General features: G+C 42.3%; 1 protein-coding gene across 1 annotated transcript in view; it reads left to right on the forward strand.

Annotated features, from left to right (window-relative positions):
• CFTR (CF transmembrane conductance regulator) overlaps positions 1 to 13,553 on the forward strand; it is a 91,546-nt gene that overhangs the window by 69,522 nt on the left and 8,471 nt on the right. The window contains exons 22-23 of the mRNA XM_048302426.1: positions 4,334 to 4,576; positions 7,544 to 7,699. Coding sequence (XP_048158383.1) covers positions 4,334 to 4,576; positions 7,544 to 7,699 — 399 coding nt within the window. The remainder of the gene's footprint in view (positions 1 to 4,333; positions 4,577 to 7,543; positions 7,700 to 13,553) is intronic.

Genomic DNA, 13,553 nt, shown 5'->3' on the forward strand with positions numbered 1-13,553 from the left:
AATGACAGAATATTTCTACCTGTGAAAGGAAGAATGGATATTTTTGTAAAATGTTACTGACATGCTACATTCTGCCCAGATTTAAATCATAATTCAAGCTATAGAACAAGGAATTCAGAATTGATTTTAAAATTATTAAACTGTCTAAAGTATCTACATACATAACTGATAAGTCTGTCATGAGAGCTAGGACATTGGGATTAAATTTTCTTTTGTGTAGAAAGGCTCTTCATCCAGCTGGCTTCATAGCAGACATTAGACAGTGTGTAGTGGTATGATCTCTTGGGCAGTTATGGGGAATCTCTGCCTGTACAAGCATTCACAGTTCTTGACGAAGTCAAGAAAGACCTTCATTTCTAAAATGGCTATATTTCTATAAAGCTAAGTTTTGTGAAAACAAAGGTACTCTCAAACACCTATTAAAATAACTGCATGGTGCTCATTGTGGGATTTACTATTGACAGTCAGGGAGAAAATTGTCAGCCGGATCCACGGTCTTCCCGTTTGTATCACCAAAATGAGCTGGCATATGTACGTGAACATGATGATGACCATGCTTTTCCATCTTGCACAGTGGTTGAGATGGAAATAAGAATTGACAGGCTTGTGTGTTAGCATGCTTTTTTAAACTTCTGTCACAATTAGGTTTCAAGATGCTGAGATGTAAACTATGATCCCAGAAGTCCCTTGTATTTGCTTCAACATAGAAAATCTACCTAACAATATTTCAATCGGGATTGAAGAGCAAAAAGGAATCCTACGTAACATGTCAAGTAGAAGCACTTTGCAGAAGGAATATAAAAGCAGTTAAACAAAAATTTACAGAGGGTTTTCCATGATACCACTAAATAGAGACATATTTCTGAGAATACAGATTAGAGATCAAATGTTGTTTACAGGAAAAAGTTTTTGTAAAACAAGGAATCTAATTAATTAATTAGTTGGACTGGGGAATTTAGGTACCTGAATGTAAATGGAAGTCACGTCTTTTTCAAGTAAGGAGCTGAAACCTGTTTCCTGAACAGGAGAAAAATAGGACATTTTGAAGACTCCAGGACTGTCAGCATGAACAACATTCTCTGTCAGTATGGTAGAAATTACAGCCTCTACAGAATGGATTTTAATGTTAACCTAAACAAGCTATGTGTTGGAGGTCAAGAAGTAGATAGAGAAGAGAAACTTGACAAAATCAGAGTAAGGCTCATAATCTGGATAAATACTTGATCTTACTTTTCACTAAAAAGGCAGTGTCTAATCTGTGAGCTTGAAAGTGGAGCAGAAGGTAGAAATGGGATTTATAATATCTGAGGTGGGAATTACATGCAAAACCAGCTAGAACCTGGTCTCCCTAAATATCCTGTAAAGTTTGTGGAGGGACACACACCTGTGACCACCTGTGAGTCAATCCATCTAAGATCAGAGTCTTCAGCTAGGGATGTTTGGGTTCTGCAGTTGGACATTTCACTTAAACATGTGAAACCAGACTGGAACAATGCCATCCATACCAGGTAGAGCAGACCTCACCTCCAAGTGTTCAGGAAGAACTGGCCAAGAAGCTGGAAGTCTGATAATGGCCACTTCAAATATATAAAACAAGCTGGCAATGGTGGTGGCATGTGATAAAATAACAACTGTCAATTTTTTGTTGAGAAGGAGAAATGAGAAGTCATTGATACCACCATCAGTTTGTTGGTGTGATAGCAGCAGTCTTCAGAAACTATTTTTAAGACTTAATTGAAAATGTGGTGCTTGTAGATTGGAGTCAGGTTTGCTGACATTAAGGTTGCATCACACTACCCTCATAAATGTGTCTGATGATTTATTTTCCGGACAAAAGTAATGTAACAGATCTCATTTGCCTTCAGGAAAGCATTGACTGTGGCTCTGTTTCAGGAATTATATAAATGAAGGATATAAGGATTATTACAAGACCTGTAAATTAGTTAATGAGTTGGTCAGAAAGGAAATGGCATTAAGCTCTAAGTATTAACCTGTAGGGAGGCTACTCAACAAAGATTAGATTGCTGACTGAGCTCATTTTAATCTTTTTTAAATGCTCTCAATAAAATAAAAAAGTGTGTTGAAGAAATGTGCCAAAGGCAGAAAGGCAGTGTTGGCATAAAGATCCTGGGAGTTGAAATGTATTAGGTGACCTCAAATGGCAGATATTAAATAGATTTCAGTAACAAAAGTGCAAATGCTTGAATTTAGGGACTGCTAAGAATAACCTCAGTTTTAAGTGAGGATCGTGGTTAGAAATGGCTGAAATGGAGAAAAGCTTGGCTGACCACCCCTCAGTCAAACATTGACTGTAAGATGAGACTGTGAAGATAATAGTGTATGATCCTAGGATGTGTTAATGCAGCTATTCCTAATATAGATAGGGAAGTACCAAGGCATTTGTATAATGTCCTTGTGAAACATCGCCCAAAATGCTGTGTACATTCTGGTCAGACAGGAAAGCTTGATTTGAACTGAGCTGTTTGGAGAAGGAGAACATATATTAGGAAAGAGGCTTAACCCTGGATTTTCTTTAGTCCTGGAGAACAAAGGGTGACCAGATCTAAGGTATCCCTCCACAGATGAATGGGGAAAGCAGATAGTAAAAGGAGCTCTTCAGAATTTAAAATTAATAAAGTTATAACAGCAAAGTTGTCCATAAAGTAAAAAATATGTTTTCTGACCACCCGAGCAGTGAAATTGTAGTGAAGGAGAATATTTATTTATTGATCCTTGTCCCATTTAATACAAGTAAGATAAGAGGATCCTTTCTAGTCCACATTCTTTTGAAAATTCACCAAGACTGCTACTAGCAACTTCTGTCTGAAGTTCATTAACTACAAGACTTTATTATTTCACCTAATACATATAATTACTGATACAAAATTCATTATCATGGAACTTACTACTAATTTTTTTAAACTATAATTTCTCATAAATACTCAAATGTTACTGTCTGATGATTGTTCCTCTTTACTTAATGCTACTGCTTTGCATTTTTCAAATTCCATGCAGTCTGCTGATCTTTGGAGATCAGTCATTGTTCAGAGAACTTCAGGTTTTGGTCAGCTCCATACCTTCCTGAAGGAAAGAGTTTAAGTGACCCATGTTGTTTTTATGATTATCCTTTCTTTTCATAAATACAAGTCATCACTTTTCAAAATAGATATTTAAAGGTAGAAAGAGCTATTATGTCCATTTAAAAAGGAAGCAAGAGGAATCATATGTTGGGCCAATGTCAGTAGTGTAAGTGCAGTGGAATCTAGAGCTCTATACAAGAAGCAGTGTACCTTTGAAGATTATATCATAGTATAGCTGTTGTGGTTTAAGACCATTTAAAGAGATGGACACTCTAAAATGAGTTACCTCCCCTTCGTTTCAACCAATCTCTTTCCACCAATAAGGAACAAATTAGTAGATTTAAGTGAAAAAATAAGAGTTTACTAACAAGTGAAACAGCAATGGGCAGTAAATAATAACAGTAAATAATTACTAGCTACAAAACTGTTAAATGTCATGAACCGCACAGGAGCAAAGAGACACCAAAGTGTCACGGTACCACCCCTCCCAAGATGGCAGCCCCCGCTGCTGGCTGTGTGTACGGAGACAAAGGGAAAATGGCACCAACTCTCTCCCCCAAGATGGCACCCTCCAGGTGACCACGCAGTCCAGGAGACAAAGGGGAAAATGATGCATAAAAAAAACCTTCCTGGGAAGGGGGGAGCTTACAGAGCTGTTCTAGTGGCAGGTGAGAAGTGCCAGTGCGTGGGGGTGTCAGCAGCACTGCCGCTTACTCCTGCTGCCGGCCGGATTCTGCCAGTGCTTGTGCTGGTGTGCTCTGAGCAGTGCGTGTGTCGAGAGGAAACTGCTCTTTTGGTGCAGATGTGGGGTGACCCGGCCCCCCAGGACCTGCTCGAGCTTCACTCGCAATAGAGTTTGCAGAGTTCACTCCGAAAGCAGTTTCTAATTGCAAAATGCAGTTTTTCTGAGCCGCTACTGTTGGAAGCCCAGAAACCCACCGAAAGTGGAGCCTCCGCCTTCAGAAACGCTGCCAGGCGCAAGAGGGACTCGGCTCGGCTGCCCTGACCTTTTCAAGGGACCAGCACCTCCCAACTGCCCCGTAATTCCAGTTCCAGCCACACCGGGTCCTAAAGAGACATTAACAGTTTTTGGGTACAGATAGGTATGGAATTCAGTGATGGTTTGGGTTACTCGTGACAGTAGCTTACACAGAAAATAGACTCACTGTTATGGCTAGGAATTAGGAACAATTTTATTTCATTTGTTTTGATAGTTCAGTATGAATTAGAATAGTGTTTGTTTTGATTTGTAGATGCGGTCTGTCGGACGAATATTTAAACTCATTGACATGCCAACAGAAGAGGCAAAAAGCACTAAGCCACAGAAGAATAATCAGTTTTCAGATGCCCTTGTAATTGAAAACAAGCATGTGAAGGAAGAGAAGCACTGGCCATCTGGGGGCCAAATGATTGTGAAAGACCTTACAGCAAAATACGGTGAAGGAGGAGCTGCTGTACTAGAAAACATTTCCTTTTCAATAAGTTCAGGGCAGAGGGTAAGACACTGTTTTGTTGTGTTTTTTCTTCTGTTAAGCTTAAGTATAGAATTGTCACAAACCTATTCAGTGACTAAAGAGGATTTTGAGTCCGACAAGGTTTTCTAAATTAAATTGTTGCAAAACAAAGTATCTTCTAAAGTAACTGAAGAACAGAAATTACTTGGGATAAAATACATATGCAACAGTTTTCCAAGTTGTGTTCCTGTGCCTGAAATTCTCCTGGTGTGGAGAGGGAAGCTTGCTGGTGAGTGCAGGTGCTGGGGACAGCGTGACCCAACGGGGCAGGGCACGAAAGAATACTGGCTGCCGTGCCAAGGGTAATGCACCGCTGGCTCCAGCGGCCGGAGGGTGGAGGTGCCGTCTCACCCATTCCATGAGGGCTCTACGCCACCCTGAATTATTATATTACAGACCGTAAACAGCTCTATTCTTTAGAGGATTGACAAACCTATGATTAATCTTCATGTGTGTTTGAGGTTGTGTTTAAGAAAGAGCTTTGGTTTCAGGACAGCATTTAGGTAGAAGTTTAACACTTTGCTTCAAGTTCATGCTAAAGGCCCATCCTTGGTGGAATAGGAAGAAAGGCTTGTGATTTCCTGAGCTGAAGCCATACAGACGAAGAGGAGATTTTAACTGACCCAGGTAAATGAGAAAACAGGTTCAGTGACAGCTCCCTAGCCTTGACATGAGGCACATCTTCACTCCTAAATTGGATAGCACCATCTTTGCCAAGTTTGGTAGATTTGTCTTGGTTTACATGAACTGATTGTTTCATCTACTAAGTTTGAGGGCACCAAAATTTTGGACCCAGAGCTCTGACTTCCTGTACCACCATGCTGAAACCACTCTGCCTTTGAAAGAGAGACACCTGTGATTCCTGGAACATGGAGATGCAGGTGCTGCTGCAGGCTGGGGGATTTACTTCCTGGAAAATCCCTTGAAGCAGTGGAGTAGGGAAAATAAAAGATACTTTTGTACTGTACAGAGAGAGGGTAGAGCAGTAAAAACAAAAATCTTTTTCTCGAGGGCTGTGATTCAAGTTCAATAATGAACCCTGGACTCAGGTGCTCCTTAAACTGGAGAGGATTTGTCTCTATCTCATAGGTAGTACAACAAGCAGGAAATGGACGAGCTGTCCTCTGCTGAGGGATGGAATGGAAATTGGAATGGAATGGAATGGAATGGAATGGAATGGAATGGAATAATCATCTAGTCCCACTGCCTTACCACTTAATGACTGTCCAGAAGTTAAAGTATCATCAAGGGCCTTTTAAAGACTGACAGGCTTGGGGCATCAATCACCTCTTTAGGAAGCTGGTTCAAGTGTTTGACCACCATCTTAGTAAAGAAATGCTTCCTGATGTCCAGTCTGAACCTCCCCTGGTTCAGCTTTGAACCATTTCCACATGTCCTCCCACTGGATCCCAGATCAGTTGCACCTCAGCCTCCTCTCCAAACTAGACAAGCCCAAGTTCCTGAACACTTCTCACAGGATGTTCCTTTCAGCCCTTTCACCAGCTTTGTTGCCCTCCTCTGGACGCATTCACTCACCTTCACATCCTTCTTAAACCGCAGAGCCCAGAACTGCACACAGCACTCCCAGTGAGGCTGCTCCAACGCTAAATAGAGTGGGATAATCACCTCTTTTGCCCAGCTGGTGATGCTGTGTTTGATCACCCCAGGATGGGGTTTGCCCTCTTGGCTGCCTGGGCACACAGAGCTGACTCACGTTTATCCTGCTGTCAGCCAGCACCCCCAGATCCCTCTCTGCAGGGCTGCTCTCCAGCCTCCCCTCCCAGTTTATATTTGTGCCTGGTATTGCTCCATCCCAGGTGCAGAATCTGACATTTGGGCTTGTTAAATTGCATCCAATTAATCATTGACCAATGCACCAAACTATCTAGATCCCTCTGCAAGGCCTCGTGTCCTCAAGGGAGTCAACAGCATTTCCCAGTTTGCTATCATCAGCAGCTTTGCTAATGGTGCATTTGACTCCTGCATCCAGGTCATTGATGAATGTATGGAAGAGAACTGTCCCTAGGATTGAGCCCTGAGGAATACCGCTATTGACCAACAGCAGCCAGATGTAGCCCCATTCACTACAAGCCTTCAGCCAGGTCTTCACCCAATGCACTCTGAACCTGCTCATCCCACAGCTAGAGAACTTGTCCAGAAGGATGCTGTGAGGGACAGTATCAAAAGCTTTACCAAAATCCAGGAAAACTACATCCACTGCCTTCCCTTCATCCACGAGGTGATTGACTTTACACAGAAGGATATGGAAGTAGTTAAACAGCCCTTTCCCTTTGTGAACCCATGTTGACTCTGCCTGATTGTATTATTCTTTAAATGCCTTTCACAACTTAAAAAAACCCCCAAAATATATATTATTATGTTTCTTCACATCTTAGAGATAAAGAAAATTAGCACCAACTGGGCAGGTTGAGGACTTGCACAGGTGCTTAGGGGTGTCCAATGGCATGATGTGTGCTGTAACCACTGCCTCTGCCCCAAGCTACCCCACTAATCAGAGTTAGGGCCTTTATTTTCAATTATGTGAAAGTGGAGTAGCTTACTAGGGTGATCCAAATGCACTCCCTACTTAGTTTTTGGTTTCTGGATGTGATTTTGCTGACGGGGGCTTCAAAGCAAAGTGAAGGGAACAGGCACAAAGAGCTGGGCTGATCAGTGCAAAATAATAGATAAGCAAATTTCTTTCCTTCAGCTAGGGGTAGGCTATCAGATTTTTCATCTAGTTAATCCTAGCAAAACAAAGAAGAGTTTGCCCAGTGTTTGATTCAGACCTTGCTGTAGACTTTTATCATTCCAAATCAATAGCATTTGCTATCCCATTGAGATCCATCTGGACTGTTCTTCACTGCTGTGACCTCTAAGGTTTTTGCCTTAGTCTGTGATTAGTATGTGAAGAGTATTAAATGTTTGATTGTATGATTTCCACTGCAGGTGGGCCTTTTAGGAAGAACAGGTTCAGGAAAAAGCACCTTACTTTTTGCGTTTTTAAGACTGCTGAATACGGAAGGGGATATCCAAATTGATGGAGTCTCCTGGAACACGGTCAGCGTGCAACAATGGAGAAAAGCATTTGGAGTGATTCCTCAGGTAATGAGATTATTGTATATTTTTGTGCCTTTATATTCATTGGTTCTGTATCCATATGTACGTAGTTGCTTTTAAGATGTTTGTTCTTGTATGCTGAGAAACAAAACACAGATTTGGTGAAAAGGAGAGTGGCATGGATGGGTGGAAGGATGCAATGATTCACAGCAAACTGCATTTTTAGGGTTTCTCTGCCACTCCGACAAGAGCTCTTCTAGAAAAGGGAAGGTACAGCACGCTTGAACAGAAGTGTTTCTAGCCTGCTTCTCCCTGCCTCTCTGAGACAGTTTGCATTTTGATACAGGATAAGATAGTGCCACCTGAAGAAAAAAATACAATCAGTGTTCTCAGCTACTGTTTTCTGAAGGTCTACATCACATGTTATGGTTAACGTGGATACTGTACATCACCTGTTTTCCCTGGCAGACTGATGGCAAACACATAAACCTAGGGCTTCTGAGTCCCTTGCCAATGTCTCCACCACTGAACAGTGTCTTATATCAGTTACAGCTGTGGATTATCTGTCTGAAAAATGAATGTTATTGTCTGCATACTGAATGTTATTGTCTGCATACAGTAGAACTAAAAGGTGATTGCTCACTGTAAGGGTAGGAATGAAAATTGATGGAATGAACTGCATAATTTTAATGCTTTTGTACTTTTATTGTCTGTCCTTACCAACAACACTGATATGTGAGTAACACATATTGACCATCTCTTCTTTGACAGTTATACATTGGATAGTTCTTCAGTTTCAAAACATACACAATCTCTTCCATAACTGTTCATTCCTTTGGAAATCTGTGACTGTGGCAGACTGGTTGAAGTAACACTTGATGGCAGTCCTACCAATGAGTCACTTGTAGTATCAGGGGGCAGTGGGAGACCGGTTGCAGACCAGCCTGCCACGCTGTGAGGGGCCATGCAGTCTGTCTGCCTTTATCCATCCTTGAGTGGCTACTAGCCCCAGAGAGTGAAAAATATGGTTTGATCTGTCACCCTGGATGACCTCCTCCTTGACACACCCACTAGGGGTGGACTGACCAAGGTGACCAAGCATCCCCTTTTAACCATCAGCTGCCAAACCCTAATTGTGCTATTTCCCCCATCCTGTCCCCACAGTAAAGCTGTTTCCATATGTTTTCTGTGAAGATTTGGTTTGTTCCCAGATAGTTTCCCATCTCAGAAAGGTGGTTACTGTCTTAGAAAGCTGGTGAGTGTATGTGTAGTATAAAGCTGTTGTACTGACTACACGAGGCCCTTAAAAATAGTTGAAGAGACTCTGGTACAGCCAGTAGTTTAACATAAAAATGCTGTCAGTTTTGAAGCTTTGGTCACTGTTAAAAGACACTGAAATGTTCATGCTGGAAAAAAAATGGCCTTGATTTTGCAAACACTCAGAATTCAATTTTTCTATGTGATGATCAGTTTTGAATTGTGATAGCTTCCCTTTCAAACATGTTACTCTGTAGCAGCCCGAGTGCCATTTATTTAGAGTAGGTATGCAAAGCAGGCACAACTCTTTTCTCTGTGCATTTCATGCTCTGAAATTTCCTAGAGGCAGCAATTTTTTAGCACTTTGACCTTGTCAGAACAGACCCTTTCTTCCCTGCCACGTTACACCCTCAACAAACCAAGCCGAACAGAGCAGTGTTGAGCCCGCTGGTTGGATTCATTTCTTACCTGAGCTCTACCGGTCACACGCTGCCTGCTGAGCTGAGGCTTGCTTGGCAAGCTGTCATTTGATAACTGACCTCTTGTCACCGTTTCTATCCTCTCTTCAACATTTTCACATCTATCTATTCCTTTAAACTTTTATTTCTTTATTGCAGCTGGTTCAGTTCTGCAGAGTGATTGTTGCTTGCAAGTATGAAAACATGTCCCCCATTCAGATCAAGGCAGCTGTGCAGCTGCTGGTATTCAGTTTGGAGGACAGGTATGTTATACAGCTGTCCTCTCAAGCATGGCTGTTTAGGATGAAGGATGCTTTTACCAGTATAAGCTATGTCTGCACTGGAAAATTTTCCTGTACATCCAAGTATAAATTTCTGTATTGAAAGGGGCTTGCTTATCTCTCCAATAGGCATCCTTTTGCTCTCAGCCTTTTGCCCTTTGGGATGTGGTTGCCCAGCAGGGCTTCTGCTTTCCATCTCCAGCTGTCCTTGGGACTGCATGGACTGAGAAGAAATCTGAATGCTTGGTAACAAGTAGTCTCATTGTCCCTGTGAAAAATATGAGGAATAGTTCTCATAGCTGAGTACTCTCTATAGTCACTAATGGTATAGAAAACATCACTATGCAGCCATCAGCAAAATGCAAGAGACATTTTTTTACATGAGCAGTATAACTTGCCCTTCTGCTAGTGAGGTGCCTTGTTAGTGCATTGTTAAGTTTACACATTTAGTTCATGTTTGCAAGTCCCTGATACATGGATCAATGCCAAATAATCCCAGCCCTCCATTCTCTGGGAGGTCATGATAGTTGCCAGCCTGTTTGCATGCTTCAGCTCGCAGCACTTGTCCCAAAGCCTTGGCAAAGAACTGCACATTATGCCTCAGAAGTTCCCACATTCAGAACAAAATGAAGTTTTCAGCAGCACTTTCCCAGCAGGAAAGAGAAATTGCATATGCCACCCTGCCTTTCCCAGCAGAACAAAGGGAGCCTTTTGTTCTTTGCCATTCACCTACCGCTTCAGAATGGAAAAAAAATTGTCCTTTCCTTTCCTGGGAGGCTCTCCTACAGCAACACCTGGATATTCACTGTCTCCAGGAGAGGCTTCGCCAACAAAAGGAGAATGGAGCTCTACCTGAGGCATGCTTCCTCCTGAAAACTTTCCAACACTCTCCTTCTCTTCCTTAACCCTAAATTTCCCAATTTAGTAGAAAAGAAGTGCTTTTCCTCTGTGGGAACCTCACTAATGCACAACCACGTAGCACACACAGCATCCTAAGACACTGCTGTCCACTCCGTGCAGGCTGTGCTGGAATGACCTGCAGGGTGGTCAGGGATCACACTGAGCAGAAGCAGAAACCCCTTGTTTCTTTCAGTGTCTCAAATCTGGCTGTCAGTGCCTTGTAGTAGTGCAAAGGGTTAAATCATATAAAATATATTTCCTGAAGCTCCCACAAGGAAGTTTCTTCCTGTAGCTTCTCACGTGGCTGTGCCGCTGAAGCACAGCCTGCCTAACACTGCTGCTACAGGCTGTTTGTCATTCTACAAAACAATTGCTCCACTGACACCAGGCTGTACCTTTGCACCCATTATCCCTTCTTCCTGGACAGGCCTTTCTGATGATTCTTCTGCAGGTGTTTGCCCACCACATTTCCAGACTGAGGATTTCCAGATGCATTTGCTTTCAACACACTAAGGCTTTCTTGCACAAGTCCTTGTGCAGATTGCATCCTGCAGTATTTAATGGAGTCAGATTGAGAACGTGGCTTCAGAAATTTGTCTTTGAATGGAGAACAGGAGACCTGCAGATGATTTCCAGTTAAAATAAGTGATGAGAAACCTGAGACTCATGAGGTGCTGTTAGCTGCAAGGAAGAGGATGACTTCAGATGTTTTTAAGTGCTATTCCATGCATCCTAGTGGATCTCACAATACTCCATATAGAGTTAAAATCAAGCTTAACATGGAGAACAAGTTTTCTACAGTTTGCAGGACTGCCAGCTGACAAAAAAAAATCAAATTTGTTTTGCTCCTTTGTTTACTGAAGAAGTGAAATTTTGCAACTTTTACCTTTGTAGTTCCAGTTTTTCAGCAGCCATCACATTCAGTTCATTTTATCTGTCTGTCTCTGTCCGTCTGTCTGTCTCCAGCCCTATTTCTCATACCCTTCAGACCTGCTTACTTTTGGAGGTCATGGCTGCTTTGTGGTGTGCCAGCACACTCCTGCCTGGTGCAGCTGCCGAGCAGGGCCACTTCCCAAGGTGCTCCCACGAAGGGTCCTGCAGAGCCTGGCTGCCTGCAGGGCATTAGGATGAGTCAGCACCACCATACTGGGGAGGCTCCACTGCATCAGACCCCGTGCACAGAGCAACTGGGGACATTAATTAACAACCCCACATGCTCATGCTCATATCGGGCAGTATATAGGTTGTTTTCTGCATCATGGGTTCAGTGTTGCCAGGAGCACAGCACTCATATTTACTGGTAAGCTCTGTGGGAGGCAGATGTTTTGGCGTCTTCAAGGGAGAATGTTACAGAACTGGTCCCAAAAACTTTTCAGGTTTTTATTGTTTCTGTGCTCTTATTTTTGTCTGTAAATATTTCAATGTCAATGTAAAGTCTCTAAAAGACACTTCTGAAAACAAGTCCTCTAACTTTGCACCTAGTACTAAAGCACTCACATAGTAACTTGGTTTTGTTTCATGTTGATATTGCTGCTATAACACAGACAAAGCAGAGGAGGCTACATGAAGGTCATGCTGCTGTTACTCGGAACGTCTCTGTGTGTGGTGCTGCTGCCTGGTTCCAGCTGATGTTACATTTGTTCTTTGGCCCCGAGGCATGTGGGAAGAAGGGTCCGTGGGTCTTGCTGAGGACCCGCACACAGGTTACAGCAGTAGCTACTCACAGCCGGGATACTCTCACTCCTACTCTCACTCACAGCCTCTTTCAGCTGATCCTGAACTCTTCTGTAAGCATTTTCTTAGGTACTCCAGGGTCTTGATTCTCCACGTAACACATAAATTGCTTAGGAAGCTTATTGCCACACACACCAGGAGGCTGTAGCCACTAAGGGGGATTAATGCCCTTCAGAAGGGTTGATTTGCAATATTTGGGGTGGTCAGAACATAAACACAACCATATTTATATTTCCAAATGTTTTGCTTGTGGGTGGATATCAGGTCTAAGAAACTATTTGTTGTATAATCACACCCGTTATCATCCTGTGGGAGTTTGAACAAGTGACTGAGAAGGAAATGCTGATTTCCAGATTTGCTGCCAGTCTACCCAGCCATCCATTCACCCATCCAATGCTCTCCTTATTTCTACTTCTTCCATATTTATGAAAAATGTAAGTCCTTCATGTTCACTTTTGGGTGTTTTTGTTTCACTTTAGACTTCTAGTTTTTAAGAATGTGGAGAGATTTGTTTCTGCTTCTCTTCAAGTAGACTCTAAACTGCCCAGGTGACTCACATGGTATTTACTTAAGTGAACCCCATATGGTTTCTAATGAGCTGGGGGGCAGGAGGTGTTGAAATGGAGAGAGAAGTACCAGAATTCAGGACAATGAAATATTTACTTTGTGGGGATGAAAAACCAACCCTGCTTTTGGGAATAGCTTGCTTTTAGTGACCTGCTTCTTGAAAGCACAGTTATTAGAAATAGCAGCAGCTTCAAAAGAAAGTTGTACCCTTTATTGCTCTGCCTGGTGCACTTCAGCAGGAATGTTATTCAGCCCTATCTTCTTTAAAACTGGTTTGTTCAGTTAACTATTCTTTACGACTGAGAGATGAAAACACCTATTCCATTAGTTAAATGTTTGGGGCTCACACTGTGAACAAACCCATGTCTGACACTGTTTCCACAGCATTATTGTTTCCACCGCACCCATTACTTGGAAGAACCTAATCCTGCTGTAAATATGTCACCCCACTCACACCACCTAACCAGTGCAGGGCATGGGAAAAGGACTGTGCTGTACTTCACTGAAGTTTTCACTGTTATTAACAATAACAATTATAAGGGAAAGAGTCTACTCTTTCCCCATTGTCTCTACAAAAAGTACTTCAATTATTAATTTTTAGCTGTGTGTGGTTCTGCAGCTCAGTCAGTGTGTTGAAGGTATCATTGCACTTAAATCCATCCCACTGAGTGCACAGCACCACATTGCGGCTGCTTTTCTCCT

Source organism: Corvus hawaiiensis, chromosome 4 (assembly GCF_020740725.1).
Source record: "Corvus hawaiiensis isolate bCorHaw1 chromosome 4, bCorHaw1.pri.cur, whole genome shotgun sequence".
NCBI classification, from domain to species: domain Eukaryota; kingdom Metazoa; phylum Chordata; class Aves; order Passeriformes; family Corvidae; genus Corvus; species Corvus hawaiiensis.